The 14,245-nt window shown below is 36.4% G+C and overlaps 2 protein-coding genes across 3 annotated transcripts in view; both read right to left on the bottom strand.

Moving 5' to 3' along the window:
* LOC144649290 (uncharacterized) overlaps positions 1 to 14,245 on the bottom strand; it is a 36,885-nt gene that overhangs the window by 12,550 nt on the left and 10,090 nt on the right. The window contains exons 1-2 of one of the 2 annotated variants that reach the window (XM_078508765.1): positions 1,736 to 1,985; positions 1,206 to 1,247 (exon numbers count right to left, since the gene is read on the bottom strand). In XM_078508765.1, the coding sequence (XP_078364891.1) occupies positions 1,206 to 1,247; positions 1,736 to 1,953 (260 nt within the window). In that variant the 5' untranslated portion in view covers positions 1,954 to 1,985. Of the gene's footprint in view, positions 1 to 1,205; positions 1,248 to 1,735; positions 1,986 to 14,245 lie in introns of those variants that run through there. The other variant, XM_078508766.1, reaches the window with a different exon arrangement.
* LOC144649287 (uncharacterized) overlaps positions 6,078 to 14,245 on the bottom strand; it is a 46,401-nt gene continuing 38,233 nt past the window's right edge. The window contains exons 2-7 of the mRNA XM_078508762.1: positions 10,513 to 11,476; positions 9,986 to 10,027; positions 8,503 to 8,567; positions 8,334 to 8,414; positions 7,820 to 7,945; positions 6,078 to 6,779 (exon numbers count right to left, since the gene is read on the bottom strand). Coding sequence (XP_078364888.1) covers positions 6,304 to 6,779; positions 7,820 to 7,945; positions 8,334 to 8,414; positions 8,503 to 8,567; positions 9,986 to 10,027; positions 10,513 to 10,730 — 1,008 coding nt within the window. The 5' untranslated portion in view covers positions 10,731 to 11,476 and the 3' untranslated portion in view covers positions 6,078 to 6,303. The remainder of the gene's footprint in view (positions 6,780 to 7,819; positions 7,946 to 8,333; positions 8,415 to 8,502; positions 8,568 to 9,985; positions 10,028 to 10,512; positions 11,477 to 14,245) is intronic.

Here is a 14,245-nt window from a genome sequence, read left to right as displayed (position 1 = left end):
GTCATGCTGCTTCATTCTATAAGCTCTAAGCCTGAGTTAGCATACAAAATAGTAACAATGTAAAAACAATGTCTCTATAAGCAGGCATGCTGCTTAAGTCCATTAGTTCTACTAAAACTTGAGTTAGCATACAAAAATGGTAACAATTATAACAGTTTCTATATAAGCAGAATTGCTGCTTTAGTCCATCAGCTATGGCTAATGTTTAAAAATAATAATACTCATTATCATAATAAATGACAACCCTCTAAATAGCAGTATTTGTGTGTAGAATTTCAACATTGCCTAAATATCTACGAGTACTATGCTAAAAGAAAACCAAAGAGGGTTGGGTGGGTGGGAATTATTGTGAGAACCATTTTAGAGCTCAAAAGAATTTGAAGTAAAATTAAAGGATCCTAGTCAGCCTCCGCCATTTTCTCTGCCATCTAAATTCGGATTTTTCGCACGTTGAAAAGAAATCCTCGTCCACTTGTGCATTTGCTTTACTAAGGTATTAGACTGCCACAAATACTTTTTAAAATTATCGGTGCTTATTTTTGACTAGTTATTCTATCATTCTCTTGTTTGTTTGGAGTGAAATTTAACAGTTGAACTTATAAAGGATCTTAGTCAGCCTCCGCCATTTTCGATGCCATCAAAATTATGAAAACCGTATGGCGAAGCGAAATCTCATTGCACTTGAAGTCTGTTTAACTACTTTTAGCAGTTTCACATTGATCTCTTTCCTTTAGACAAGCTCTGAGAAAAAATAATACCGAAATTCTTGTATGTAAACAAAATCAAAGGCGTGGCTGACTAGGGTCCTTTAATGATGTCTAGATAAAACCGCATGACCTTGATTGACATGATAGAATAGGGGCAATATGATTGGCCAGCCCGAAATTGCGCATCATACTGGTACAGAAGTGAATTTGACCTTTGAATGTAACGCAAGAGTGTTAGAGTCTTGCAGCCTATTGCGTGACATATCTATATATTTCACTGGAGTATTCTTTTTACTTCACTAAAATCCCTTCATGGTTATCACATTAACTTAAATTTATATTACATATAAATTGGCATTTATATTCCATATAAACTCGCTATATTACTTGAAATTAGCTAGACTAAACAATCCCATATACTGTTACATCTTGATTAAAGATTGGGAGTAATAGAGGGTATCTGATCGGCAGTAAACTGAGTGTAGTTTTATAACAAACCTTTTCTCCAGTTTTTTCAATCGCTTAGTACTTTCGTTATGCCTGTGACAAAAGGAAAGGACTGTTAAAAATGCTCTTATAAAAGTTTTTCAAGCTTTCGAGAAGGGCAAATGATCAACGGATTGACAAATAAACTGTAAGTAGGCACATTAATTTTGCTTTGGTATTCACGCTATTTTTAAGATTTGTTTTAGTTCCGGAGTTTCTTATTGATGAATTGTTTCAGTTCAAGAATCAAGATTTGTCTCATATATCATTAAATTGTCTTTCTTTTTTCAACTGATCCAGTCTGTAGCATGTTAAAGTTAGTTTCATCGCTGAGTTGCAGTTTTCCTAGTGGCTATTAGTTATTATTTATAAATAATGAAAATCATTTTTTTAAGCTTAATAAGTTAGCTGAATCAATGCCACAACTTAAATTTTTCATTAGAAAAGACGTTTTCGTTAGGGATGAACTGATCGATCCATTTTACTGTAGCTACTCTGTGTTTTGTTCATTAAGTCGCAAACTACCAGAAAATGATACATACTTTTTCTCCATGTCTTGCAGTCGTTTCAGAATATCCTGGGTCGCATTATTTTTAACGGATCGTCGTTCTCGTAGCGGCTGGGGATGTTTTTCATCATCTTCCATTTCTCGGCGAAAACCATCGGGAGTTTCGTCCATGGCATAAATGCAATGTAGGGCAAAAGACATCACAAATACCGCCGCGAAAAGCAGGCCGATGTGAAATGCGAAAAGCTTCATAGTGGACCGAATAGGCTTTGAATCGTGGAGTTAATTCCTTACCCTGCGAAAAATATCAGTAAACCTTCTCTTTACCTCAAGAAAGTTGTGTACGTTGGAAAATCGCGATGAATCCTTATTCGTTAAATATGGAACGTGATTGGTAGTTTAGAGGAAACAATACATTGAGTCATCGGCGAGAATTTTCTCGTTTGCAAGGGCTATTAAATTAGAATTACAATAAAAAATAAACTGTCATAACTGACAAGATAAAGAATACAAAGAATGCACGGGTGTCTAAAGCTTTTTTTGGCTATTTGAAAAAGTGGAGATATTTATATTATATATATAAGGATAAAAGTTTTTCAGGCCAGTCGAATCAGGCACGGTTGGAAAATGGTTTATTTTGTCTTGAACCGGAAGTGTAGCAAAGGAATAGTCACGCCAGTGTTCTCCTGTTTAGAGGTCAAATACAGACGTTTTGTTCACTTTGACAACTATTGCAGTGACCTGACCATATAAACATTGAGGACTCTAAAATTTGTTTTCATTCCGTGACAATTTGTCATAACGTGCCCGTTATCATCGAAATAGACTTTAACCCTCTCGCTGGCATTAAACACTATCTCATTCATTTTGTCAGCACTGTGATTTTCACTGTCTTTTTGAAAGTAAAAACATACATTTTGGACTTTTTTGATGAAATGCTAGTGAAAGTAAACTCTTACCACGTGTAATAACATTCGTGGAAGGTAAACAAGTCGTAAAATTGTCAATACTGAAGTCAGTTTTAGGTCGTGCGTAAGCAAGTTGGTGTTTTTCACTTCGCGATATACCTTGTGACGAGCAACGTCGAAAAGCATTTTCAAAACCATTTTTCCGAACACCTTTAACGTTAATATTTGGATATCAAACATGTAATTAAACTTCTACCCTGCTGTAAGGCAACGTTTTGATGAGTACTAATAACGAAAATGAAGTTTACAATTTGCGACAACTTACAAGACTGTGACAGCTTTTGTCTGCATATTAAATTGCAAATAATGAGGAATGGTCTCAAGCTCAAAAAATAAGATACAATGTCTTTAGTGTTCTCTGGAGACTGTAAAAGAACGCTTAATATTTACTTAATATTTCAAGCAAAACGAACCTCTCGCTTATTAGTTTTTGAATGACTGCAATACTTTGATGAAATAAACTGCGCGATTCAGTTATTTTAAAAGGAGGAATAATAAATCAATGGATATTGTCAATAGCTACAAACTTGTAAATCTCGACTCATTCAAGTTAAGTTGCTGATAACGGTGGGAAATGGAACCACTATACAGTATAATAGCCTTTAGTAACAGGGCGGCTATCGACAGATTCAAGATTCTTTAGTACTTCAATGTAACATCTTTTGATTATGATGGAATACAATTCGACTCTCCACCACGCGCACTGTCTCAAATAAAGGCAAGTGATTATAATGGTGAAGATTCCTTACATAACAGCCAATGGAAACCGTGTGTAATAATCCTTCAATGATTCATACACTAAATACGTTTGTCATGGCTGTAAAAATGATCGCGAAACGCTTCTCGCATTTTCACCCTGTTTAACATTTTCCTTAATTTGTATTATTTTCCAAGTTGCCTACGTATACCATATTGTTTACATAATTATACATTGACTAAAAATGTAGTCCTTTTAGTAAGATATCTAACTGAATAACTTGGGATGATGGTATCGTTTATGATATGGCATTAGTCCTTTCACTTGACCGCAACCTTTGTCCGTTTTCAACACAATCACTGACTAAACTATTCGGATCATTCAGTTGATCGACGGCAGAATTGAATCACCGTACTTCCTTCGAGAGTTCACAAATTGCTGATGAAATTGTTGAATTCTTCGGAACTTGATGCTGATTTCTGTAGGGGTACTGATGACAATAAGGAGCCTGCCAAGCTCAGAGTGCCTTGCAGTGAAGAAAGGCAAGCAGTTTTGCGTACATCAGTTTGTTGAAAGAATGCATGAGTAGCTATATATAGTGACGGGAAAAAGGGGTTGAAAGGATTACAGCGCTACCATGTGACCATGCAATTCAGTCAGACGGTTTCCATGAGTCCGTGCCCAGCAGGTTAAAAATTTTCTCTGACAAAAGGCGAAATAGCGTTTCTTGTCCTTGCGTTATCTGAATTAAAAATCAAAACAAAGATTAAATAAATTATTCGTGATGGATGTGAATCGATAAAAGCTGAACATTTCATTTTAGCTCACTCTTTTGTAGGCTTAATTTATAAGTTTATAAAATTTATGTACAAGCCTCGGATTGTTATGGATTACTAGTCACTTTCACCGGCTTATTTGGCACAGATTCGTGGTTGAAGCTCGAAAACTTCAAAAAACCTTGTTTGTTAGTTTCAATGGAATGTTCATTCAAATACTGTAGCATACATGATGCAAAATAATAATAAGTTATTTAAGGTACGATTAAAAGAATCCCTAGGTTTCATCGAGCCGTGAATATTTTTCGTGAGATCGAATTCACAGATATCAGAATAAAGTCCGACATTCGTGGACACTTACATGCCAATTTTCAAAATTTCCTTTCACTCTCAGATCATTTATTTACTCTAACCTATGCACTTCTTAGTGTACCTACATTTTGGCCACCTCCAAGGCAATCGTTTCCAAAGAAATATACATACATACAAAATTAAATTTACCTTCATAATCCTCAAATTCCAAGCCATCTACCCCGGCTCTTTTTCTTGCTCAATGACCCGGCGAATTTTGAGACGCCGCTGTTCGCGGGAAAGACTTTTTGTTCGAGCTTGCTAATTCGATCGTTCACGTTCAAATAAATAAATACAATCCCAAGTAAAAATCCCACGATACAGAAGAAAAATAGGAATATTAAGGCAAAACGCGAAACACGGTCTTCAAACCGATTTCCTTTAGGAGTCATCTCGATCACGGGTCTTGATTCAGCTGATGTAATATGAATCGGGGGTTAAAGTTATCCATGCGGGCCAGTATATTTGTTTATCGGTGTTAAGGCATTTATGCAAATAACACTCCACTGAGACGGAGTTAAAATCTGACACCTTTTGTTTTATTATTTACCTTTAGATCCAGTGCAAACATTTCAGGCTGTCTTTTTAGTGCGCCCAAGTTCTTTGCTTTCTCTTTTTCTTTCTTCAGTTTTTTGACAACCTGATTAATTCTTGCTGATTCTGTCAAATCCACGAGTACCGTTTGAAAAGTATAGCACTGAAGAAAATCAAAGAACCTTCTTAGCTCATGGCCGTAGCCAGAATTTTGTCATAGACGAGGCAAAAGTTGTCAGTGTCGAAGGCAAAAGCCGTTATCGGGGTCTGAAAAGAAAATTTTGTAATCTTAATGCTCTGAAACACTATTTTAAGCATTTTTATGAGGTATTTATTCAGAAAAATCAATCAGGTTCAATGATGGATTATTCTTTCTTTCACCTAAACGTGTCTCTTTTCTTCATTTTGAGTCAAGATCTAGACAAGGCAATTGCCTTGTCTTGCCTCTTGCTAGTTAAGGCCCTGAAGCTTTAACTGAAGACAACTTATTGCCAATCTTAAGTAATGTGCTGAAAATTGTTACAAATCAAGCTCATGTAAAAGCAAAGAAACCACTAACTTTAATTGAGAAGGGGAAGAAAGTGTATGTGTAATTTTCATTTGCAGCATTCTATCTTTGTTTGACCCGTGCTGTAAAATACAATAATGACGCTTAATTCACGCCATCATGTCACCCGCGTTTTACTTTTTGTTTCTATCCAGCTAGAAGTGATTTCTTCACCCCCTCCGCCCAAAGGCGTAGGAAAAGTTAAATTAAAGCAAACAACTGCACGAGCACGTCTCCCTTAAAGTTTCCTCCACCCAGCCGATCTATGGTTTACATAAATAGCCCGGGGTAGTTGCATTTTTCCTGCTTAAAAAGCGTAATCAATCGATTGCAAATTTAGTGGTTTGAATTGAGTACTGCTTCCTTTAAATTGCTGCAATGTAGCTAGGGTCTTGAATACAGCAGTCAGCAACTGAATTTGTAACAATTATTTTTGGCGTTAACAAACTAGATCACAGGTCTAAAGACGACATGGTCGTGAAGCAAACAAGACAACATTTTTAGTGATTATACTATAGTTTATTCTAGTTAAAATACGCTACATCCATGTGTATCGCCCGCTCGGATGCTAAAAGCAACGAACTTTATAATGGTTTACATCTTTGTCTCAAATATCTAGTTTCTGTTCAGTTTTACGTTACATTTAATCAAGACAGACTACGGAATCACTGTTCTGTTTTTTTTTTTTTGGGTAGCCTTTTGGTAGCCCCTGAAGTGATAGTCTTCTCATCACTTGGTACACACAGCGCACGTGAACTCTCTCCCAGCGACGTATGGACCGCACGGTAGTGAGCCACACTGTCCTTGCACGGGAAACAGCAACGCACCATTCTTGTTGGCCTGTGTACCAGGGACATACTCTGGGTCTCCGTCGACACAGACGAAGTCACGTTGCTTCTTGTGGTTGTAGTATTCAGTCATCAAGTACCCATGATACTCCTCTGTCCACCCAGATGGACAGTCATTCCGTGCGGGCATCATAAGCATTGAACCACGTGACTTGGCGAAACAAACAGCACACGGAGCATCATAGTCAAGGACCTTCTTCTTAAATATGATGTTATCGCTGACTTGATACTCAGCGCCATACATGTAACCCGAGGCCTGCCATCCATCTTTGTATCTGTCATACTTCGGATTGAGCGGAAGACAAAGGTAATTTACCCCACCGCCTTGGTGACCATAATCTTCACCACCAATTCTACCTAACGATATCAAAAAGATGATCGTTACTCTAAAATATCCAAAACAAAGTTAAATTTGTTCATTTTTTCGACATGTTATACGATTACACTTGGTTTTGATTGAATACTTGTCAAGTGTATCAAGTGCTACTGAAAAAATTAAGTCGAAAACTAAGTTTTCCATATTTTCTAACACTTAAAGTGCCCCTGTGATCAAATTTGTGATTTTCATTTTTTACATTTTCGTGAACAATTAGACTTTCTTACTCACCTTGCCAAATTTCAATCTATTACGAACATCAGAAGTCGTTTTATTATATCATTTATTCCAGAGAATTTACGGCCGCCATTAATCATCCTTGTTCCAAGGCTTGGAGAAAGTGACGTCAAAGGCTCAAAAATACCTCACGGGTTGAAATTATAATAACAATCAGCATAGAAAATTGCACGAAAAACAAGTCCAAAGTTTTTGTTGCTTTTCGCGTGATTTTCAATATTTATTGTTATTATAATTTCAACCCGTGAGGTATTTTTGAGCCTTTGACGTCACTTTCTCCAAGCCTTGGAACAAGGTTGATTAATGGCGGCCGTAAATTCTCGGAAATAAATGTTAAAATAAAACAACTTCTGATGTTCGTAATGGATTGAAAATTGGCAGGATGAGTAAGAAAGTCTAATTGCACACGAAAATGTAAAAAAATTAAAATCAAAAATTTGATCACAGGGGCACTTTAAGTGATCTTTGTCATAGTGTTACAGGTGTTAGTCCGTGGATCGATTGTAACCTAATGTGTTTGAATTTGTAATTAATAAATTACATAATAAGCTATTCTCCGATCCTAAAATATATCTTTTTAATTGTGCTCATTTTATTTTATGGCAAAATTATGTAAATATATGGGCATACCTAACAAAGTTGTTGCTGTTGTTGTAGTTTGCAAACGAGAACTTATTTATTGGTATCCTGATATACAGGGAGAAAGGCCTGTTTTTCCTTTTTCAATTTTGCCATAGTGATTTAAAATCGTGTCAATACATTATCCTTATAAGTCCAGTCTTACCTTTGTAAACGATTTCAGCACCACTAGGACATGTGGTTCTTCCCCAGCGAACATACTGCACCCCAGACTTCCCATCTTGGCCTTTTTGACCTTTAGCTCCTGGTGTTCCTGGTTTGCCTGACTCTCCTGTAAATAAAAAAGTCTGCTTGCTTAGCTTCAATAGCGTTTTTCAAGCCAGATACTGTCTGTTTGATTGCCGTTACTATTGACTAAACTACTTCAGTAACATTTTCCTCGCAATCAGACTAAATAAATCGATTTTTTTACAAATAAATTCAGAAATTAAACACTTCATCATAGCTCATCCTGGCTGGCACCACATTTCTTGCAACTAACTCTAGCTCGTTGTTTTTTTTTTAGTTTATGATTTTTTTTGATATTGTATTACCTTCTGTATTCTGCTGTAGGTATATGCTCTATATATACGTTTCAATTTTTCAAGCTTTGCTAGTTATATCCTTCTCACTATGTATGCAGCTTTCTTATTACTTTAGAAGCGATTTCTAATGCATACCTTTTGGCCCAGTTGGCCCAGGTTTACCAGGAGGACCACGCATTCCCAAAAAGCCCAGTCCGTTATTTTGATTGCCCCGTTCTGAAACATAAAGGAATTGGAGTGTTGATTACACGAATCAAAAGTGAAAAACAAACTCTGATTTAAGTGATAAATTCAGTGCACACACCTTGAAAGTACTTGGACAAGAACCACGAATAACCAGATTTGCCGGGTTGTAGCAGTACTTCAATTCTACAGATATTTATTTATTAGAATTAATTTTTATATTAATAAAAAACTAACAAAAAAACTTATGCACAATAATTATTCAATATCACCATCAAAACAAAATGCTAGAACAGCTTCAATTTAAAATACCTACACAAACTATAGCAACTACAAAAACAACAGCAACTATACAAACTACTGAAAGCAACTTCACAAACTACAGCAACTACACAAACTACAGCAACTTCACAAACTACAGCAACTAGACAAACTACAGCAACTACACAAACTACAGCAACTAGACAAACTACAGCAACTACACAAACTACAGCCAACAGGCGCAACTACACAAACTACAGCAACTACAGCAACTACACAAACTGCAACAACTACACAAACTACAGCAACTACACAATCTGCAGCAAAAAAAAAAAAAAAAAAAAAAAAAAATAAAACTACTAAAAACTACACAAACTACAGCAACTACACAAACTGCAGCAACTAGACAAACTACAGCAAACTACACAGACTACAGCAACTACACAAACTACAGCAACTATACAAACTACAGAAACTACACAAACTACAGCAACTACACAAACTACAGCAACTACACAAACTACAGCAAACTACACAAACGACAGCAACTACACAAACTACAGCAACTACACAAACTACAGTAACTACACAAACTACGTACAGCAACTACAAAAACTACAGTAATTACTCAAACTACAGTAACTACACAAACTACGGCAACCACACAAACTACAGCAACTACACAAACTACAGCAACTACACAAACTGCAGCAACTACACAAACTACAACAACTACACAAACTACAGCAACTGCACAAACTACAGTAACTACACAAACTACAGTAACTGCACAAACTACAGTAATGTCACAAACTACAGCAATGTCACAAACTACAGCAAAATTGTCACAAATTACAGCAATTTCACAAATTACAGTAGTTATACAAACTACAGCAAGTGCGATTACACAAAGTACAGTGACTGACACAATCTAATGAAGCAGCTTAGTTCAAAGGCTGTAATCGTGGAAAATTATTTGTTAGGGAAAACCTTTTTTTAGGATTTTGCCATAGTCACAGATTTTTTAATAAGCTGGCTGCAAATTTTTGAAAAGCGCAAATATCCGCTTCGCTGATTTTTATCAAAGCTCTGAAACAGCTGTAATTTTAAGCGATAAACGCACGATAAGAATGAATGAATTTTTCTCAGTTCTTCGAAAGCTTCCGTGATATTTTTAAGACGTAAACTTATATTTATTAGAACATATTACTTGAAATTAGTTAGACTAGACAATCCCATATACTGTAAATGGCTTCACAGGTATGAAAATTAGATCTTGATTACTGATTGGGAGTAATAGAGGGTATCTGATACAGTAAACTGAGTGTTGTTTTATTACAAACCTTTTCTCCAGTTTTTTCAAACGCTTAGTACTTTCGTTATGCCTGTGACAGAAGGAAAGGACTGTTAAAAATGCTCTAATTAAAGTTTTTCATGCTTTCGAGAAGGGCAAAATGATAAACGGATTGACAAATAACCATTAAGTAGGCACATTAATTTTGCTTTGGTATTCACGCTATTTTTAAGATTTGTTTTAGTTCCGGAGTTTCTTATTGATGAATTGTTTTCAAGAATCAAGATTTGTCTCATATATCATTAAATTGTCTTTCTTTTTTCAACTGATCCAGTCTGTAGCATGTTAAAGTTAGTTTCATCGCTGAGTTGCAGTTTTCCTAGTGGCTATTAGTTATTATTTATAAATAATGAAAATCATTTTTTTAAGCTTAATAAGTTAGCTGAATCAATGCCACAACTTAATTTTTTCATTAGAAAAGACGTTTTCGTTAGGGATGAACTGATCGATCCATTTTACAGTAGCTACTCTGTGTTTTGTTCATTAAGTCGCAAACTACAAAAAAATGATACATACTTTTTCTCCATGTCTTGCAGTCGTTTCAGAATATCCTGGGTCGCATTATTTTTAACGGATCGTCGTTCTCGTAGCGGCTGGGGATGTTTTTCATCATCTTCCATTTCTCGGCGAAAACCATCTGGAGTTTCGTCCATGGCATAAATGCAATGTAGGGCAAAAGACATCGCAAATACCGCCGCGAAAAGCAGGCCGATGTGAGATGCGAAAAGCTTCATAGCGGACTGAATAAGCTATATAGGCTTTGAATCGTGGAGTTAATTCCTAACCCTGCGAAAAATCAGTAAACCTTCTCTTCACTTCAAGAAAGTTATGTACGTTGGGAAATCGCGATGAAACCTTATTCGTTAAAAATGGAACTTGATTGGTAGCTCAGAGGGAACAATACATTGAGTCATCGGCGAGAATTTTCTCGTTTGTAAGGACCATTAAATTAGAATTACAATAAAAAATAAACTGTCATAAAATTAGATAAAGAATACAAATAATGCACGGGTGTCTTAAGCTTCTTTTTGCTATTTTATAAAGTGGAGATATATATAAGGATAAAAGTTTTTCAGGCAAGTCGAATCAGGCACGGTTGGGAAATGGTTTAGTTTGTCTTGAACCGAGGAAGTTTAGCTTTAAACTATTGCAGAGGAATAGTCACGCCAGTGTTCTCCTGTTAAGAGGTCAAATACAGACGTTTTGTTCACTTTGGCAACTATTGCAGTGACCATATAAACATTGATGACTCTATAATTTGTTTTCATTGCGTGACAATTTGTCATCACGTGCGAATTATCATCGAAATAGACTTTCACCCTAGTAGAAACTTATTTTGGACTTTTTTGCTGCAATGCTAGTGAAAATAAACTCTTACCGCGTGTAATAATATTCGTGAAAGGTAAACAAGTCGTAAAAACGTCAACAAGTCAATTTTAGGTCGTGCGTAAGCAAATTGATGTTTTTCACTTCGCGATACCTTGTCATCACGAGCAACGTCGAAATGAAATTTTTCCAAACCATTCTTCCGAACACCTTAAACTTTAATATTTGGATATCCAACCTCAGGCCTTTTGTAATTAAACTTCTACCCTGTAAGGCAACGTTTTGATGAGTTCTAATAACGAAAATGAAGTTCGCAATTTGCGACAACTTACAAGACTGTGACACCTTTTGTCTGTACATTAAATTGCAAATAATGAGGAAATGATCTCAAGCTCAAAAAATAAGATACAATATCTTTAGTGTTCTCTGACTGTAAAAGAACGCTAAATATCTACTGAATATTTCAAGCAAAACGAACCTCTCGCCTATTAGTTTTAAATGACTGCAATAGTTTGATGAAATAATTAAACTGCGCAATTCAGTTATTTTAAAAGGAGGAATAATAAATCAAAGGATATTGACAATAGCTACAAACTTGTAAATCTCGACTCATTCAAGTTGCTGATAACGGTGGGAAATGGAACCACTATACAGTATGATAGCCTTTAGTAACAGGACAGCCATCGCGATCGACAGATTCAAGATTCTTTAGTATTTCAACGTGTCATTTGACCCTCCACTACAGCGGTTTCAAATGAAGGCAAGTGATTATAATGGTGAAGATTCCTAACTGAAACTGAACTGAAACTTTATTTACCCTCGGTATTATGAGCCGTGTTAGAGCTCTAGCAAGTATATGCTAATGAAACCGAGCATTTCACAGTATACAACACAATGCGCAAAGATAGACCACAACACCAGGAACTCCGTGCCCTACTCTTTTCGATAAGTGTGTGGGTTCTTTAACGTCCCCTGTTGATTATAACACTGAAGATGCAGGAGACGGGGCCTACAGTTTATCGTCCTTATCCGAGAAGACTAGAATATCTAACCATTTGCAGATGTCATTGCAAAGGCAGCATATATTCTCCTCAGTTATTTTAAGACCCTGAGTGTTGGTCCGATCTGGGACTCGAACCCGAGACCTCCCGCACGGCAGTCCGGCGCTCTACCAACTGAGCTAAGCGGTCGGCGGTTAAATAGACTTTCACCCTTAACAGTCAATGGAAACCGTATATGTAACAATCCTTCAATGATTCATACACTAAATATGTTTGTCATGGCTGTAAAACGCATTTTCACCCTGTTTAACATTTTCCTAAATTTGTATTATTTTCCAAGTTACCCAACTTATTGTTTACATAATTATACATTGAGTAAAAATGTACTTCTTTTAGTAAGATATCTAACTGAATAACTTGGGATGATGGTATCGTTTATGAATATGGCATTAGTCCTTTCACTTGACCGCAACCATTGTCCGTTTTCAACACAATCACTGACAAAACACAACAGGACTATTCGGATCATTCTTGATCAAGGGCAGAATTGAATCACCGTACTTCCTCCGAGCGTTCACAAATCACTGATGTAAACGTTGAATTCTTCGGAACTTGATGCTGATTGAGGGGTGAATGACAACAAGGAGCCTGCCAAGCTCAGTCGTTTTTGAAGTAAAGAAAAACAAGCAGTTTTGCGTACATCGCTTTTTTCGAAGAATGCATGAGTAGTGACGGAATAAAAGTGCTGAAAGGATTCCCAGCGCTACCATGTGAACATGCAATTCAGTCAGATGATTTCCATGAGTCCGTGCCTGCAGGCAGGTTGAAACTTTTCTCTGAAACGGCAAAATAGATTTTCTTGTCCTTGCGTTATCTGAATTAAAAATCAAAACAAAGATTAAATAAGTTATATTCATGATGGATATGAATCTCTAAAAGCTGAACATTTCTTTAAGCTCACTCTTTCGTAGGCTTTATTCATAAGTTTCTAAAATCTATGAACAAGCCTCGGATTGTTATGAATGATCACTAGTGACTTTCACCGGCTTATTTGGCACACATTCGTGGTTGAAGCTTGAAAACTTCGAAAAACTTGTAAGCCTTGTTTTTTAGTTTCAATGGAATGATCATCTAATGAGGAACGATTAAAAGAATCCCTCGGTTTCATCGAGCTGAATATTTTTGGTGAGATCGAATTCACAGATATCAGAATAAAGTCCGACATTCATGGACACTAACATGCTAATTTTCATAATTTCCTTCTACTCTTTTCAAATGCTCAGATCATTTATTTACTCAAACTTATGCACTTCTTAGTGTACCTACATTTTGGCCACCTCCAAGGCAATCGTTTCCAAAGAAATATACATACATACAAAATTAAATTTACCTTCATAATCCTCAGTTCCAGGCCATCTACCCCGGCTCTCTCTTGCTCAATGAGCCGGCGAATCCTGAGACGTCGCTGTTGTGAATAAGTAGGACTCTTCGGCGCTGTTCGCGGGAAATACTTTTTGTTCGAGTTTGATAATTCGATCGTTCACGTTCAAATAAATAAATACAATCCCAAGTAAAAATCCCACGATACAGAAGAAAAATAGAAATATCAAGGCAAAACGCGAAACGCGGTCATCAAACCGTTTTCCTGTAGGAGTCATTTTGATCGCGGGTCTTGATTCAGCTGATTTGAAAGTATCAGGGGTTTAAATTATGCATGCGGGCCAGTATATTTGTTTAATGGGTTAAGGCATTTATGCAAAATTACACTCCAGACGGTTTTAAAATCTAACACTTTTTGTTTTTATTATTTACCTTTAGATCCAGTGCAAACATTTTGTCTGCATTTTAGTGCGCCCAAGTTCTCTGCTTTTAGTCCAGGGGTCAAGGGGCCTAAAAATTGAGTTTCGTAGCACCCCCCAGGG

The sequence above is a fragment of the Oculina patagonica genome, chromosome 4 (genome assembly GCF_052425735.1).
Source record: "Oculina patagonica isolate OP01 chromosome 4, crgOcupat, whole genome shotgun sequence".
NCBI classification, from domain to species: domain Eukaryota; kingdom Metazoa; phylum Cnidaria; class Anthozoa; order Scleractinia; family Oculinidae; genus Oculina; species Oculina patagonica.
This window is presented reverse-complemented; position numbering and strand designations above follow the sequence as displayed.